The sequence below is a fragment of the Bombyx mandarina genome, chromosome 24 (assembly GCF_030267445.1).
Source record: "Bombyx mandarina strain Sakado chromosome 24, ASM3026744v2".
In the NCBI taxonomy this organism is placed as follows: Eukaryota; Metazoa; Arthropoda; class Insecta; order Lepidoptera; family Bombycidae; genus Bombyx; species Bombyx mandarina.
Genome location: NC_143230.1, coordinates 8,911,423 through 8,929,819, shown reverse-complemented (window position 1 = coordinate 8,929,819; position 18,397 = coordinate 8,911,423). Strand labels below are relative to the sequence as shown.

Sequence of the window (18,397 nt, the reverse complement as noted above, 5' to 3'; positions counted from 1 at the left end):
CATGACAGATCCATTATTGCGATCGAAGTTTCACTTGAGACTTGCACTTACCTTAATTTCTTGCAACAGCTTGTTACGTGTCGTATTTCCGCTAGTAAATGCCATGTGATAAATCGAGAGTCAACTGGGCAACATGAACGTAAGATGTGACGATTTCTTCGTGGCTCAGATCTTCCATCGAGGTAATAGAGACGTTATTACACGACTTACGTATGCTGCATTCACGCTCTTGTGGCGTACCACTACTAGTATTCTGATCTGCGTCATGTTTTTCTGCTGTACTTCAAACATGTTCAAACACGTCACACCAGTGAGAGTAGAGTCCTGATCCCACTTCTGATGTCGGCGGTGGCAGCGCCAGGGATGGCTGAGCGGTAGTTTCCGTTATCACTCGTATTCGATTGAACTCAGTTCAGTCAACAAAACCTTTCAATAATAATTATTGAAACTCAACACACACAACTTTCACAATGACAGGATAAACCGACAGTTTCGTTGCACATACCGACAGACCGACTGACTGACTGACTGAGACGGACGGACCGTCTGATACGGACTGAACGACTGTCTGACACGGAATGCCACGACTCTGTCCACGTACCGCCATTTTATAACTGTGGCGTTACGGAGTCTACCCTTCATTTTGTGATATTTATCAAAACAACATTTCATCATTTAAAATAATAATCAAAACCACCGTCTTAATATTACTAAAAGTCGTCAACCACGACACGGCCATTCTGTCACTTTGACGTTTGTGTATCGTTGATATTCCGAACTATTGACCCGGATGCGACATATAGATTCCCCTTTTGATATTCGTTGGCCCAGTACAAAATTTGATAGGAAAATCTAAACAAAAAAATATTTTATTGACAACCCTACGACTTCAAAATTAATGCCGGCCACTGAAGGGCCGTCAAACATTTATTCGCAAACCTAGCGGCTGTGCAAATGGGTTCGCATACTCAATTTGCAAACCCGTTTGCGCTTCCTCCTACACTTGTTTATGAATGTCTCACGAATTTCTCCTTCTTTTTAATTCGTCAATAGAACATTGAAGAGAAAAAGAGTTTTTAATTATTTCCCAGATATCATTAACAGCCATGCTGTTTTTATGGGATTTCTTTTGATGAAGATACGCTACACAGTAGACGTCACGAACTATGAAAATTGCGTATAGTATACGTCCGTTACCTTCGCAATCGTCGGCGCAACTGGGCAAGCGAATGTGTGGGAGACTACGCGAAGGTTCGAGGTTCGCGCGCTTTGATGTCTGTTAAAAAACCGACAAAGCTTGGAAAACCACGAATGCAGCGAAAACTTTGCATAATCATTCGCAAATGTCGTCCTACACTTGTGGGTTTGCGTATTCATACGCATGTGAGTGACCGGTGTAATATCCAGATTAGTTGTAAATAGTTTTTTTTTTTTGTTTTTTTTTTTTTTTTTGTCAGGAGGAAATCGCCGGACTTCCGCCCTCCACTGGGGACGGCGGGCGGAGCATGTCGGAGTCGAACCGACTAAAACCTCCTGTCGCTCAACAACCAACGTCCAAACCGCACATGAGACAGAACTCATGAAAAGGCAAAGGGGGAAAGTGAAGTGTTTAGTGCGGAGCACATCTCTCCCATCACCCTCCCCCTCGGGACGCCGGACTGGCGGTCGTCGGCGCCACGACCACCAGCCCTCTCGGTCGGCAGGCTATCCGGAGCCCGCCTAGATGGCGCCGGTTAGAGTGAGCTATCCTACGGAATACCCCGCTGGGTGAGAACCAGCGTGGGTCGAGGATAGCCGGCCTTCCATCACCCGGATGCTCTTGCGTAAAACGCGTGCAGAGCAGCTTGCACGACGTCTTCTTAGGTCCCCCTCGCCGGTCCCCAGACCGACATATGAGGGGGACCCGAAACACTTAGAGGGCCAGGGCTTGGGCGAGATCCGCCTCCCTGGCCCCCGCTCGACGGCGGCGGGCTTGCGCGTCTCTAACGCGCCCCGCCGCCTCCTTCTGCGAGATGGTGCACTCGCAGAAGTCGAGCATCGCCTTCCACGACTCGTCGTCGCCGAGCATCGATGCCACAACACTCGGCAACAGACTGGCGTAGTCTTAAACTATCTTTAAAAAATACTTGTCAAATCAAATCCCAGAATAAAACAAATTTTTCCTTAAAAATAGTTTATTTCAATGTCACAAAAATCTTCCTCCATTACGTACTTACAAATGTAAACTCAAGATGATATTTTACTTTTGACTCCAAGAGGTCTCAAACCCTCAAATAATTGGATTTATATTGGATTTAAAATTTATATTTACTTTTAGAACTTCACTTGAACTTAAGCTTAAATGCTTTTTTTAATACAACTTCACGGTTTAACCTCTTGTTTTTTATTGTCATTTTAAATTAGGTATTTCCGGGTTTTTTTCTTCAGTTTTTGTGGTTACAGACGTTTGAATGAGCCGTAAAGTAATTTTATTTATCTTATCTTTCTTTTCTTTTCTTTACGACTTCCAAGGTCACGAACGACTGAGTGAGACGCAAAGTCGTAAATACGTTTTATCTTCCACCAGTGTTATGCTGTCTATATAATAATATGTCTCATCTATGGTTAGATTGGTTAGTGTTACATATTCTACGAGGAGTAAGCATTTTCAATCAAAGACTTACGTCAATGACATTTAAAAATTTAATCTAGATTTCACCCGCTCAACATGATAAAAAAAAAACTAATTCTAAAACAAAGGAACAATATAATTATATAAAATATAATGCATTTTATTTTAGTTTTAAGCTTACGACACCTAATTAAAAATTTTCGGCATGCGAAGCGATCAGAATTTTGCAAAATAGATTTTACACGGAAACCCGCGTATAACCTATAAATCTAATTTTATTTTTATAAATCTTAACTAAATACAGTCGCATAGATTTATGTATATAATATATACTTATAAAAACTATTATATCTACCATTGTGCCTTTAATGTTGGGAAAGGCTTATTATTATTGAAAAATAATAAAATATATTTACACCCGTATCATAAATGCAATGTTAAGTTATTTTTTTATTGGGACAAAAACACCACAGACTATCCTATCGCCAAACATGGCCTAGCCATTACGATCTATTGCTTGGCAAATAGACTGAATTTATGGCAACTTAGAGGATAGATTATCAGGAAAATGTATTAAATTATCAAAATAATTCAAAAATTGGTTATTAGACATTCGACAAGAACGGCATTAAAAGATGCCAGTTTTCTTATTAATTTAAGTTGTGTATTAAAATTGTTTTATCGTTCAATAATTTTCTATATGTATTTTGAGGTTTTTGTTTCTGAATCTAAGTTTAAGCACTAAAAAATACAAAAGAGTTGTTAGGGACTTTTATTTTGAAAAAAAAAAACATCATTCGTCATTGTTCATTCGTACCACTTATGCACTAATCTTATAAACTATCTTAACAATGTACAATGTTTTAATAAACGACGACAAATTACAAAATTTTAACTTTAGCAATTTGAACATTGAGTTCGGCAATTTTATGGATTGGAGTTTTAGAACGGAAATGACTAACCTTTTTTTTTTTGAGGCAAATGATTTCAGCTCGGTTAAAGGAGAGTCTGGAGCAGTTGGGAGTTATTATTATACATGCATACTCTATTTATGTAATGCATATTCATATAAAAAAATTCACACAAGATTTTGTCGAGTTGTGTGTGGCTAGAACACACATATGATTATCAAATTGGATCTGTAACTCTATGATATAGTGTTAAAGATTACTAACTACTCAATTAAATTTGGATTAGAATATATATTCTTTGACAATGTTTAAGACTTTCTGTGACACAATAGATTAGACATATAAAAGGGTGCGTGTACTTATGTACGCGCGTAAGAAGTTTTACTTTATTTTTATTAAATTTATTTCATTTTTTTTTAATTTAAATTTTAATCAATTTGAAAAAATCGATTAAACAACATCCTCAAGCACGCATATTGTACATCCCTTTTCTTGACATCGTATAAATTCGGTAATTCTCGGTACGGTTCGGACAGTTCACCTGCGGCTATATTCAGACTAGCCAAGTTAGGTCGGTCGTATTGTAATGAGCGATTTAGTGGGCAACTTCATTCTGTTAATTTTATGTCACGGTGCGCACGCATCGTAAAATTTCACTCTCATCAATTTTTCATAACGCGCCTAAAGAAGTATAACTTCAAAAAACAGTATTTTTTAAGTAGTTTACATGCTAAATCACAATGTAACATATTGCTAAAGTTAAAATATTGTAAACGCCATAGACATTTGTCCATTCCAAACGGAACTACATCAAAATTTGAATTTACATATATTTTTTACGCTTAAAAGAGAACCATTCTCAATTAATACCATGTCCATTTCTTATGACATATTTATGGATACATATGTTACTTCGTAATTACACTTAATATTCTTAATGTGTAAAGAAACTATTTCAGTAAAATCAAACATAAAGTTTAGTTTGATTTGAAGTTAATATTCAAAATTAAAATTACTTTTATTGAAGTTTCTTGACAACACACAATGTAACCAAATTGTCAGAATCGGCTGAGAGACAAGGTCAACGCCCTCGTGAAAAGCAGCCATATTGAAATTTAATTAAATTTGAAGGTAATCAGTATTTTTCCTAGTTGCCTAAACTTGCCTTGTTAATAAATGTTCACTTTAGATACTTTTTGAATAATCCATTTTTGTGTTTAGTTTTCAAAATGTTTACCAAAGGGTACCAATTTACCAATAAATTTTATATACTTAACATAGCAGTTTTGTTTTTAAATTTCCATACATATTATTGATAGAGATGGTGTGAGATTTTTTTCTCTAATTACAAATTAGATTAATTACATTTAATTTTGTGAAAATACCTTCTGCTACGAATAGAATACTTATTTCATTAATCTTGTTTCTGTTTCAATTAATTCAATATGAAATCTCCAACTTTTTACATTTATATATTCGATTATTGTATCACTGATAAATGTATGTCGAATTCAAAAAATGCAATTTCTTAATATAAGCTGTACAATGTTGTCTTTCAAATCTAAACGTAACTCAGTTTAAAATCTACAAACTGTTTGTTTTGCAACATCAAATTCATTCATCAACCTCTTGTTTATCTTTCTTCTTTTTCTTTTTCTTCTCTTTGCGTACAGAATCATCTGCTGGTTGTTCTGCTGTTTCCGGTGACTCGGATGTGTCCATAGTGGCGTCTGCTTCGGCACTGGAATTATGAAGAAATTGAATAGATTGTGTAGAAATGTGTATAAATAAAGCACAATAAGCTAGGGCTTTGTAATCGTACAAACAAGTATATTTGTTCTGCATATGACTAGAAGGGAAAGCTTGAGGACAGACAGAAATAGTTTTTAATGAATTTTCCAGCACCCACATATGCAATAAAAGAAAAAGTTCATCCAGATCTTATAGCATATTTCGTTTATCACTTGTAGCATATAGAAATGTAATTTTGGAATATTTTTGAGAGGCATTAGCTTCAATGTGTATTAGTAAGGTTTAAAATATATATCGTCTTTTCGCATTAGAAGTGTACAATTTCCAAAAATATTCAAAATTGAGTTAATTGCGGAATCATTTGGTATCACCAGTATTTTTCTCATAAATACTGTCAAAAGAGCATAGTTTCATTTTTTTTCTTTAGTTCCTATATTTTGAATACTATTAACAAAATTAATACATAATTTTATCTTACTTTAAAAGACAGATAATGTAACTGGTAAAAAATAAAAAATAAATGCTGCAAGATGATTAATATTAAAAATATCACATGTTTAACACTCTCCTGTAAAATTAGTAAATTTTGAGATTATACAGTTTTAATCCGAGAAGATGAATCATGTGGAATGTTTCTTTGTTCTTTCTACAATCATATTTGATGTTGACAGTGGACACCATGTGGAGTTTGTTTGTTTACCTATTTGTAACATATTATGTTTGTTTTGGGCTGTTTCCCAAATAAATAAACACATAAAAATAAAGCATAGTACTGCCACAGTAATTCTCACTATCCAGACATCATTTCTTATAATTTGCGTAATTACTGGTAGTAGGACCTCTTGTAAATCTGCACGGATAGGTACCAGCACCCTGCCTATTTCTGGCGTGAAGCAGTAATGCATTTCGGTTTGAGAGGCAGGGCAGCCGTTGTATATTGAGACCTTAGAACTTATATCTCAAGGTGGGTGGCACATTTACGTTGTAGATGTCTATGGGCTCCAGTAACCACTTAACACCAGGTGGGCTGTGAGCTCGGCCACCCATATCTAAGCAATAAAAAAAATTAATAAAAAAAATCACACTTAGTTTGTAATAACAAATCCTTGAAACCAGACACCATAATTGTCTGAATCCCACTACAAATAATCAAAATGCAAAGAACCAGTACTTACGGGGCTTCACTATCTCTCTTTTTCTTCTTCTTCTTCTTTTCCTGCTTCACCTCTATGGAGACATCGGGATCTTCTGCGTTAGCTGTGCTTGCCGTTCGCTTTCTGCTGCCTTCCTCGACACCGTCACCATTCTCCGGTTCTTTCTTAACATTATAGTTGACGTAACTGTTTAACCATTCTTTTGGTGTGTTCTCATTTGGTTTGCCATATTTGTCAAGTTTCCCTTGTTGTATGAGGATTTTTTTCTGTGAAGCTTTCGGTCCGAGACCCCATTTTCTGGGGTACGTGTCTCGTTCCATTATGACACGCTTGAGTTTCGCGGCTACACCATGATCGCATGAGGCCATCGTAGACGTGGTCATCAGAGCAACGGCCAACGCTACTGCCTCACCTTTAGTGGTGACTATTACGATTTCTTGGTCAACTTCGATGCCGTCTTCGTATCTTAAAATACCTGGTAACAGCACTTTAGCTCCGTAGCAAACAGCATTAACGGCGCTGTCTTTGATAAATATCCTTTTGTGAGCAATCAGGAGGCCTTCCAGAGGTTTGATTACTCGACGAAGGTAAGTCTCGTCTTTGTGGTTTTCATATGACCATTGTGCATCTAGGATGTCGTGCATCGTGACCATGCCTTCCTTCTCGCCCTGAATGCCGGACCGTACTCGTCGGAGTTCGATCATCTGACCTCCCACGCCAAGCATCAGACCTAAATGCACACACATCGTCCGGATATACGATCCAGCCTCGCAACTAACCCAGAACACCCCAATATTCTTGTCCTGGTCGAAATCCAGGAGTTTACTGTCGTACACCGTCCTGACACGCAGTTGTCGCTTCACGGCCGATATAAGCGGGGGCCTTTGGAATAGAGCTCCACGCAGCTTCTCCAAGCCCTGTGTGACTTTTTGAATATTCTCTACAGCTGAATGCAAGTTGAAAACGGCTACATACTCTTTGCCGGCGTTCTGTTGTGATTTGACGAGTCTCGTGGCGCGGTCTATGCAAACGATAAGGCAACCCGTAACTTTCGGATCGAGCGTGCCCGAATGACCAGTCTTTTCGACTTTTAGAATACGTTTTATCCATGAAACTACTTCGTGGGAGCTGGGATTGCTCGGTTTGTCGACGTTGATGAAGCCAGATTTGACGTAATCAGAGATGGGGCGTTTTAAAGGCGAGTTGCCGAATGGTAGCGGCGTGTAATGGTTAGTGCGCACATTTAAGCGATCGAAGTTTTTCAACAACAAAGGCCAGTAAGCGGTGTCCAGCTTCTTCACGCTCTCCGAAGGTTCGATTTTGAAGTCGCCAATCGTCTGAAAAGCTCCCAGCGAAACACCATCCTTGTTTTTTTTCTTTTTCTTCTCTGAAAGGGTATCGTTACCGGGCTGCAGTACCTCCGTCATTTTGATGAATTAACACGTATCTTTTCTTACTCTTAATTTTAGGCGATCGACGCAATCACTTGGGTAAACAATGCCCTATAATCGGGCACTGTTTATTGAAAGAACTTTGAAAATATAACACAATGCTCGGCCATATAGCACGTGCGATTCGGTTGAGGTTAGCTTCAGATTTGTTTGCGTATGATTATGGTCAGATGGCGCCAACGTGCAAAGCTCGTTGTGCCAACATTAAAACAGAAAATAATTCGGATACTTGTTAATTTTTTTAACCTTAAAGCAGAACATAAACATGTCACATTTTTATTAGACTGAAGTTTTATACCTTTTCGTTTATTATTGATAATTTTAATAATATTTTGTTAGTTTTTGACACTTAATACAAAAACGATTTCCAAAAATTGCCACGAAATATCGTAGTCACTACTTACACTAAAAATATTGAAGAGAAAACGGAACTTAAACATAAAACGAAACATAGATTTATTCAACTCCTAAATTTCGTACTTTGTCATGGCCTATTTATCATTATATATCATAGATAGGCAAAGAGAACTAAGACTATGCAGCCGAATTTTTGTAATAAAAGCTATATTAATATCAAAAAGGAACGTACAATATAAAGTTATTGAATGAGAGGAAACCCAGTATCTTCATAGTTGGGAATTTGCTTAAAGTCCAATAGATTTTATAGTAGAACCCAAAAAAATTTAAACTATTTAACATCTTGCCCTTCCACCAAATCCTTATCAACTTCTTTCACTCTCACTTTAAATAGGAACGAACTAGTAAAAACAAATCTAAGTAGTCCAAATATATAATATAGGTAAAATGGGATACTTTTTTTCAGTGTGAGATATTCCGTCGAAGTATCCAAATATTCAGTACCTATACTTCAAAAAAGAAGTCACACTTGACATTGACATTTATTATCAATGTTTTTTTTAGTGCCGTAAAATTTCAAACAGCAACAGAGTCAGCGTGCTTATTTCTCATACTGTTCGTTGTTGATATTGTTTTAGTAAAATAAATTCACAGGATAAAACTTGATCATGGCGGGTGTGCTATTCGAGGACATTTTCAACGTCAAAGACATGGATCCGGAGGGCAAAAAGTTCGACAGAGTCAGCCGATTGCATTGCGAATCGGAATCATTCAAAATGGATTTAATATTGGACATTAATTCTTGGATATATCCAATGCAATTAGGCGAAAAGTTTCGTCTAGTTTTGGCCACGACGTTGAGGGAAAACGGATACCCTGACGGCGGAGAATGGAACCCTCTTGAGACCGAAGGAAATCGAGCAGATAGTTTCGAATATGTCATGTCCGGAAAAGTATACAGGTTAGTTATAACATAAAGGTGTTGTAGCGGCAGGTATCGTACAACAGAAGATATTTGACCGATGCAGTTAGCAATTGTACAAGTTTCTAACTATCATATTCGGAACGTCCGATTACCGAGCAAAATCATGTCCTCAGTGGAAATCTTTCTTTATAATAAAGCTACCTGTCACATTAGCTCCTCAATTTGATATTGAAGTGGATGAGAGCCGAAAACTGCTCAGTGGTGTGGATTGGGAGATGCCCATGCCCAGCGGGGGACCCCTTGGGCTAATGATGATGGTAATGATGATGGTGATGGTGATGATGATGAACACTTGTAATGTCCGAGTGGTTATAAAGCCTATATAAACCAATTTAATAGTATTATGAGTTTTGTACATAGGCAGAGTGGCACCTTCCTACAATATGAGGTACCACCACCACCTGGAATCAAATTAATCATAAATTTTGTGGGTTTCGTCATCATCGTCAGCCCACAAACGTCAGAACACAGACCTTTCCCATGACTCATCTCAATGGCCGGTCCTGTGCAGCCTGCATCCAGCAAATTCCTGTGACCTTTAGCAGGATATCAGTCCACCGAATAGACCTGCCCACTCTCCCGGTGCACTGTCACCATTTCTGATCAAAGTAAAAACCCACAAAATTTATCCATTTGTGACCATTTATATTTCATTGCCTACCATTCATACTTACCTATGCGATTTGAACACTGGCATAATTTCATCCCTTAGTATGAGAATACAGTGTTCGACTTGTGATTTGATGTACCCACCAGATATGAAAATCTACAGATAGTCAATAGGACTAAAAGCAACTCCTAATTTGAAATAGCTGCCAAATGATTTATTAGTTCTCAATTACAAATTTGACACGAACTCAACTGCGTTACGTTTAGTTAAGGTTACGTTTAGTTAAGCAAAAACAATGATATACTGTTTGTGTTACTATTTATGCTCCGGTATCAAAAATTAAATATATTCTTGTCCCTGAAGTAGTCTGGATGATATCAGTGGAAAAGTATTCCATTGGAACTACTGCAAAGTAATCATTGTTTGACTAATAATTGTTGTATTTAATGCAATTGAGTGTACAGTGAAAGCTTTTCAGAAACTGTGAATATGGAATGGTAATTTGTATATATCGGATTATAGAAGATACATTCCTAGGTGACAGTAAAAAAAAATCTTTAGGCATAGTTCTGATATGGTCTATTTTACTTTATTGTTAGTCCGTTTGATGACACATTTACAAATTACCTACCTTACCTTAAATTACATACCTATATATTGGAGTCCTTTTTATCAATGTGTCGAAACCGTCGCTTGCGACGAAGGGCTCGACGAGCGAATTAACCCATATACACAGCCCACTGAGTTTCTCGCCGAATCTTCTCAGTCGATCACGTTTCCGATCCGGTGGTAGATTCTGCGAAGCACTGCTCTTGCTAGGGCCAGTGTTAGCAGCACTCCGGTTTGAGCCCTGTGAGCTCACCTACACGTTAGGGGGAAGCAAGGAGTTAGGAAAGAATAAAAAAATGAAGCAACTTTTCTTTATTTTTTTTTATTGCTTAGGTTTGTGGACGAGCCCACAGCCCACCTGGTGTTAAGTGGTTACTGGAGCCCATAGACATCTACAACATAAATGCGCCACATACCTGGAGATATAAGTTTTAAGATCTCAGTATAGTTACAACGGCTGTCCCACCCTTCAAACCGAAACGCATTACTGCTTCACGGCAGAAATAGGCAGGGCGGTGGTACCTATCCGTGCGGACTCACAAGAGGTCCTACCACCAGTAATAAAAGCGTATTAAAAAGCCCATATCTATTCAATAATACAAGTGCTCTTCCTATTCCAGGATAGAAGGTGACGAGGCAGCGATGGAGCCGGCATCCAGATTAGCGGCCTACGTCTCGTTCGGTGGCCTCCTGATGCGGCTGCAAGGGGACGCGAACAACTTGCACGGCTTCGAAGTTGACCAGCACATGTATTTGTTGATGAAGAAATTAGCGTTTTAGTTCTATTATATTATTTGTAAATTTAACTCTAAGAAATAAATTGGTATATTTTTAAGCATGGTTTTGGTTTTTTTTTTTTCTGATGGAAAACAGCGCCCCTAGCGGCAAACATAGGGACCCTGTTCCAACTCCATACAAATTTGAGTTAACTTTTACGTGATCAAGAAGTTAATTAACTCGCTCTAAGAACTATGGAATGTACAATGCTTATAATTTAAAACAATAAAGAAACTATTTTCTCCTACCTTGTATAAGCGGCTGTGTATTAACTCAATGTAATAAATTTATTGTATACCATCTGTCTGCAATTCATGTGCAAATTGTCAAGATGTTTCGAAGTCTGTGGAAATTACATTGAAAATTATAAATAGGTATACAGTTCAAGCTAATAAAAGTGTAATCCAGTTAAATAGTTCTCTCGTGAGTGCGTATGTAATGTCTATACAATAAATTTAATGTTTATTGAGCATGGAAATAATTATAGTGCTTTAAGAATCCTGAAAAGAGCTTATTAAGTTTCGTATCAACAAAAAAGGTTTTTTTTATTTTGTATAGATCAGCGCCATCTATTATTTAATAGGTAGCAAAAAATAGTTAAATAACTTCCAGAAAATGTTCGAAACAAAATAAAAATATATAAAAACATTGAAGCTGTTTATCGAATCATAATGTTGATTTCAATTTATTTTATGTAGAGATAGGGTTGAGTTAATAATTTAAAATAAACAATGCTTCTATTGACTACACCATAGTTGATGAGATTATCAAAAACATTTTCAAAATTAACGCCATCTGTTGCGGAATAAGTATAAGCAGTTTGTGACACATTTTTAAGTCTTGTGCTAGAAAAACAAACCTAACAGTTTAACAAATTTTGATAGATGGCGCGGTCTTTAAAAATTTAAAGCCGAATTTGCTCTGGCTATTTTAACACAATGGAATGGACTATCAAAACATGGCTTGTTTGAGATTCTGCTGGAAAAATTTATCGTGTCTACGAGAAATGGGAATAGCCCTTTAGGCTACCAGCTAATAGATAGCGAAAGAAAAAAAAGAAAAAATAATAGCTATGCACCAACGTATTTGTGAGTACGATGGTCTTGTGCGGTTGTGAGTAACAAGGCCTACTGTTGATAATTCCACTATCACCTATTTCGACTGTCATACGTTGAGCTGTTGTACTGTCGTAGTCAGGACACTGAAACTGCGATACTTTAATACAAATATTTAGTTTGTCTGGAAACTAGTGACATCTTGTAACGCACGCTCCTAAGCTTATATGGTGTTAAAGTTAAGGCATTTAATTACTGTATAACTAAAAAGAGAAGGTAAAAAACCGTACAAGTCTTTATTTGTTATAGACATATTGATTAAATTTTATCATGATTAAATTTTATCAATTTGTGGTTTCTGAAAATTAGGTAATATGTTACTGCAATCTACAGGAGCAATGAGAAACTAATCGAAGCGAAGCCACCTAGTGGGCGACGCCCCTAAACAGTTTTGTTGAGAGCTTAAGTGGCTTCTATAACTAATTTATGTGTTTTGTAAGTGAGTGATATTTATGTGACACACATATTTACAATATTTATGTGAAGTGAGACTAGAACTCACGTCTTAAGGTATTTACTTTGCTGATGCCCATGGGCTTCGGTAGCCACTTAACACTAAATGGGCCGTGAGCTCTTTCACTCTTTTACACAATACAAAAAGGATAACATTCGGGATTTTAAGTGACTGTATTCAGAGAAAAGGTCTAAAACAAGGTACTTTCTAAAATAGTTTTCATCATCATCAGCCTGCGGCAGTACACTGCTTGACATGGGCCTCCCCCAAAGCTCGCCACTGAACCCGATCTTCGGTTCTACGCATCCAGTTATTGCCAGCTGCCTTGCGCAGGTCGTCGCTCCATCTAGCAGGAGGGCGTCCTACACTACGTTTGCCGGTTCGCGGTCTCCACTCCAGAACACGTCTACCCCAACGGTTATCGGTTCTGCGACATATGTGACCAGCCCACTGCCACTTCAGCTTACTAGCTCTGCGAGCTATATCGATCACTTTGGTTTTTGCCCGAATGACCTCATTGCGTATTCGGTCTCGCAATGACAAACCGAGCATAGCTCGCTCCATAGCTCGCTGAGTAACTTTTAGTTGGTGGACTAGTCGCACAGTCAGTGTCCACGTTTCGGATCCGTAGGTAAGCAAAAGCTTCAAAATAGTTTTGGGGACTTTGAATTTTAGTTTCCATTTTATCAAATTCGAATATTTTTTTACTTTACTTGTCTAAAAGACAATAGTTGGGGCTATGTTAGAAAAAAAAAACAAAATGTTTAATGAAATTTTAACGTAAGTATAATTATTTATTATTATATGACGGAGTAGGGACGTCCGTATTGTTTGTAAAAAGTGTGACGTCAGCACCGCCGACGTCGCCGCGTCGCGGTCATTACTTTCTTGACGAATGACTCATGTTTGGGTTTCCGAAACAAAACTTCACGAGAACTTCACGAGAACTTCGTATATTGCACGAGAAGCATAACAACGTTACAGAGATATCCATACAGTACAACGGCTCGGACATGAATCCCTCAGTGCTTTTTTTTTTTTTTTTTTTTTTTTTTTTTTTTCCCTGCCTATGCTGATAGCCTTGAGAGGCTATTTCAGCGTACCCTAGCTTGTGTAGGTGAGCTCGCGGGGCTCAAACCGGAGAATTGCTAACACCGCCCTAGCAAGAGCAGCGCTTCGCAGAATCTACCACCGGATCGGAAGCGCGACCCACTGAGAAGATCCGGCGAGAAACTCAGTGGGCTGTGTCTGTGGGTTAATTCGCTCGTCGAGCCCTTCGTCGCAAGCGACGGGTTCGGCGAGGACGGTGACCGGTGCTTGTATTGCCTAAAAGCACCGTTAATGGATCAGGAGGATCCGTGATGACGTGCTTTGGGCGACGTCGACGGTTTACCAAACGGTCTACAGGATCGGGTATGTATTTTCCGGCGGCCACGACATGAGGGTTCTCATGTCGTGCCGCCTTCTCAAAGTGGCGCAGCGATGCCGACTGTAGATACTTACTGACGGGGTCGAGCTCCAGGTCATCGTGGAGGTCCACGTTCCTCTGGAACCATGGTGCTCCGACGGCTATCCTGCAGAATCGGGATTGTATAACCTGAAGGGGTTTCAAGTTGGTGCGGGCCGCGTGAGCGAACACTACGCTTGCATACGTCATGACGGGGCGTATGCAAGTTTTGTAGAGGGTTACCTTGTTACGGAGGGACAGTTTGCTTCGTCTACAAAGCATTGGGTAGAGTCGTCCTAGTATAAACGCGGCGCGATCGCGTACCGTTTTTACGTGGGGACGAAATGTCATCCCTCTGTCGAGGGTGACGCCTAGGTATTTGACCTTCGGGGCCCACGGTATGGGTTGGTCAAAGAGAGTGATGGGGCTAACGGCGGAGGTGTTTACGCGCCTATTAGGGAGTGGGGTGCTCGAAGTGGTATTCGGAGGGCGACCCCTTTTGAATAGCACCGCTGTGCTTTTCGTGGGGTTAATGTCTATTCGCCACTTCCGGAACCACTGTCCCATGGTGGTTACTGCGGTCTGGAGTCGCCGATGAAGCAACGACATCTTCCTACACGAGTAGTAGATAGCCGTGTCATCGGCGAAGAGCGCTAGATGGGTCTCCGGAGACCGGGGTATATCGTTGATATACAAACTAAATAATAACGGGGAGAGCGCGGAGCCTTGCGGGACTCCGGCGGTCAGTTGACGGGGACGAGAACGAGTTCCCTCTACTCGATATCGAAACGAACGGTTCGACAAGAAGTCTCGTATGATGAGCACGAGTCTGTCTGGCACTCCCATGTTGTACAGTTTGTAGATCAAACCGTTGTGCCAGACTTTGTCGAACGCCTTCGCTACATCGAAGAAGAGGGCGCCGGTCGGGATTTGTTTACGCCTATTTAGCCCTATTAAGATGTGCTCCGTGAGGCGGTGCACTTGTTGTACGCACGAGTGTTTGGCGCGGAATCCAAACTGCTCGTCTATTAGAATTTTATTCGCGGTAACGAAGTCCCAGAGGCGTTTCCGAAGGAGCCGTTCGTAAATTTTGCCTATCGCTGGGAGGAGACTAATCGGTCGGTAACTAGCGGTTTCATTATTCGGTTTGCCCGGCTTGTGTATACCGATAACGTCCGCTTCTTTCCATACCGCCGGAAATATGCAGTGCGTCATAGCGGCATTTAAGAAGGTAGCCAACATTGTTATCAGTTGGACTGGTAAGAGTTTTAACGCGCGGTTGCGGATGCCGTCGGAGCCGGGTGCCTTCTTAAGTTGAAGGTTGTCTATTACTTCTCTAACTTCGTCAGAGGTAATGGGGGGTAACGCGTCCGAGGGTGGCAGGGAGGCTCTGCGCTCGACCTCCCCGTCGACTGCCTCGGTGTGTTCGGGGTCCGCGTATTGAGTGCTGGTGGTGCACTGCTCTTGCAGTGCATCGGCCAGCAACTCTGCCTTGTCATCGTCATCGAAAGCCGGTGGTTGGCCTGAAGGGCGTACGAGAGGAGGCATAGTAGCGGTAGTTTCGGACTTGAGAGTCCTTGCTAGTCGCCAGTATGCTTGATGAGAGGGCGCGAGTCCTTCTAAGTATCTATCCCAATTCTCATTTCGGGCGTCGCTTAGGCGAGATTTTACATCCCGCTGTAGACGACGTATCCGAATCCGGTTTGAGTGCGTGGGAAGTTGATCGTAGGCCCGGATTGCCGCGTTTCTAACTCTTAGGAGGTTCCTAAGTTCGGGGGACAGTCTGATGCGGTGAAAGCTATCCTCCACATCGACTTCTTTTGAGGATCTTATGATCGCGGAAGAGATGTGATCCGTGCTGATGTTTATGAATTCGACTGTGTCCTCGGGGGATGGAGTTGAATCCGGGCCGCAGGGGAGGATTGGTGGAGCGGCATCGGCTAAGCATTTGCCCAGCTTCTTCCAGTCCACCATGGTCCTCGTAGCTGTGACTGGGTTGTGGGGGCGACCGAGCTGCATAACGACAGGTCAGTGGTCTGAGTCGAGCTCTGACATTGCTTCGATGGAGCGTAAGCGCAGAGTTACGTTCCTCAGCAGTGCCAGGTCTATAGTGCTCGGACGGAGCGCGATGTTATACGGATAACATGTTGGAGTTGGGGGACCGACTACTTCGAAGGTAAGGTCGTCTATAAACGCGTCGAGACGCCTACCGTTTATGTTTGAACTGTGGCAGTTCCACCTAGTGTGGTGGCAATTTAAATCGACTGCCAGGATGACGGAGTCTCCCATGCCGAACAGTGACTCGATGTCACTGCTCAGAAGGGGCTTGTCCGGGGGGAGATAGACGGATGCGATGACGATCGGCTGGTGTCCCGTCAGCGAGATACGGCACACTGACGCCTCGATATGTGAGAGCGAGGGGGTATCGAGAGGGACAACGTGCAGGGCCCGCCTATAGTAAATGGCAGTCCCGCCTTTGGAGGCGGTGAGTCTGTCATTCCTAACCATGACGTAATTCGCGACTTTCGGGTCACGACGCGAGGGCTTCAGGCAGGTCTCCTGCACTAGCAGAATATCTACTAGATTGTCGCGGAGGAATTCGTAAATTTGATCGCGTTGTCGCGCGAGTCCGTTAGCATTGTAAAATGCTAACGTAAGGGAATATGGTTTCTCTCTAGCGTTTTGCGCCATTGATTACCGGTGATTTTAGAAAGTACGGGCCACGGACTCATAAACGTCCATGTATTCGAACGCGGCCGCGAGCCGTTGTTCGGGGTTTACCGCCCTTCGCATCGCGTCTGCGAACGATCGCAGACGGTCGAAGTTGACCGCCGTGACGAAGTCGCGCACGAGCGTGAAGTCGTTGACGGCTGAGGGTTGCGGGGGACGGTACGCGGGCGCGGGGGGAGGTGCGAGCAGGGGCTGCGGCGCGGGACGTGTCGCGAACGGGGGCTGGGGTGCGGTTTGTGTTCCCGACCTCGTATACGGCAGCGGTTTTTTCCACGCCGAGACGGTGGGAACCGCAGCCGGTACGAAGGCGGGTTTCGGTGCTGAAGGCACCGAAGTCTTTGGGCCGACGGTACGGGGGGCTGGGTGAGTCGGGCGTTTTCGCGGAGCCCTAGGACATCCACGGTAATTCGCGGGGTGCCTTTGCTTAAGGCATAGGACACAGCTTGGAGGTTCGGTCGCGGTTTCCCTAACTCGCGAGCAATCTAACGTGGCGTGATCGCCGAGGCACTTCACGCAGCGGGGGCGCGCGTGGCAATTCCGAGCCGAGTGGCCATAGAGTTGGCATCTGTGGCACTGTCCGGGAGTGCCACGTCTATGGGGGGCTTCAATGGTAACCCCGGATAGGCCACATACTGTCGCGAGACATGCGATCTTTTTCTTGGCCTCCGGGGTTGGTTCTAGAGCGACTAGAACCATGTTATATGGTTTTTTGTCGCGTCCGTTGTGCATCCGGTGCACACTTACTATCGGGAGGGTCCCTCAGTGCTAGACAGCACGGCCGTATTTATGGGGCTTCGTACCCGTGAGCGTGTTGACACGTTTTAAACACGTGAGCGTGTTTACACGTTTTTCAAACACGTGAGCGGGTTTACACGTTTTTCAAACACGTTTTAAAGTATTGAAATTACAATAAAAGGAACTGTTTAACATCAATTTCTTATCACAGAGTAATTAGTTGATGATCAGTAGGTAAATAGTCATATTTGCGCCGACATATATTATTTTATTAAGTATACTTTATAGATTCTGTAAGGCCTCACTTTTAACGGTAAAACGGCTGTCCTGCCCTTCAAACTGAAACTCATTACTGCTTCACGGCAAAAATAGGCAGGGCGGTGGTACCTACCCGTGCGGACTCTCAAGAGGTCCTACCACCAGTAATTATGCAAATTAAATTTTGCGGGTTTTTATTACACAATGTTATTCCTTCGCCGTGAAAGTCAAACGCGAACATTTGTTGAGTACGTATTTCATTTAAAAAATTGGTATCCGCCTGCGGGATTCGAGCACCGATGCATCGCTTAACACGAATGGCCACGACGACTTCCAATTAATTACCATAATTCTCGGCACACAACAAAACACCGCGGAGTAGGCAGCGACTTGGCTGTAGGCAGCGACTTGGCTTGTAGGCAGCGACTTGGCTGTAGGCAG

At 41.5% G+C, this 18,397-nt stretch overlaps 2 protein-coding genes across 2 annotated transcripts; one reads left to right on the top strand and one right to left on the bottom strand.

Moving 5' to 3' along the window:
* Window positions 1-2,156: 2,156 nt before the first annotated feature.
* Window positions 2,157-8,371, bottom strand: Nop60B (dyskerin pseudouridine synthase 1 Nop60B). The gene is made up of 2 exons (XM_028172516.2): window positions 6,450-8,371; window positions 2,157-5,263 (listed from the first exon to the last, which is right to left on the bottom strand). The coding sequence occupies exons 1-2, from the start codon at window positions 7,853-7,855 to the stop codon at window positions 5,137-5,139; spliced, it is 1,533 nt and encodes a 510-aa protein (XP_028028317.2). The 5' UTR covers window positions 7,856-8,371; the 3' UTR covers window positions 2,157-5,136.
* A 411-nt stretch (window positions 8,372-8,782) lies between these two features.
* On the top strand, window positions 8,783-11,280 carry Rpb8 (DNA-directed RNA polymerases I, II, and III subunit Rpb8). Its single transcript, XM_028172567.2, has 2 exons — window positions 8,783-9,197; window positions 11,061-11,280. The coding sequence occupies exons 1-2, from the start codon at window positions 8,905-8,907 to the stop codon at window positions 11,218-11,220; spliced, it is 453 nt and encodes a 150-aa protein (XP_028028368.1). The 5' UTR covers window positions 8,783-8,904; the 3' UTR covers window positions 11,221-11,280.
* Window positions 11,281-18,397: the final 7,117 nt, after the last annotated feature.

Excerpts from the sequence above, each read along its gene's own strand:
- Nop60B (XM_028172516.2), bottom strand. The coding sequence starts at position 7,855 with ATGACGGAGGTACTGCAGCCCGGTAACGATACCCTTTCAGAGAAGAAA. Across the intron at positions 5,264-6,449 it reads AAGAGAGATAGTGAAGCCCC|TGCCGAAGCAGACGCCACTA; the intron begins GTAAGTACTGGT and ends TCATAATTCCAG.
- Rpb8 (XM_028172567.2), top strand. The coding sequence starts at position 8,905 with ATGGCGGGTGTGCTATTCGAGGACATTTTCAACGTCAAAGACATGGAT. Across the intron at positions 9,198-11,060 it reads ATGTCCGGAAAAGTATACAG|GATAGAAGGTGACGAGGCAG; the intron begins GTTAGTTATAAC and ends TTCCTATTCCAG.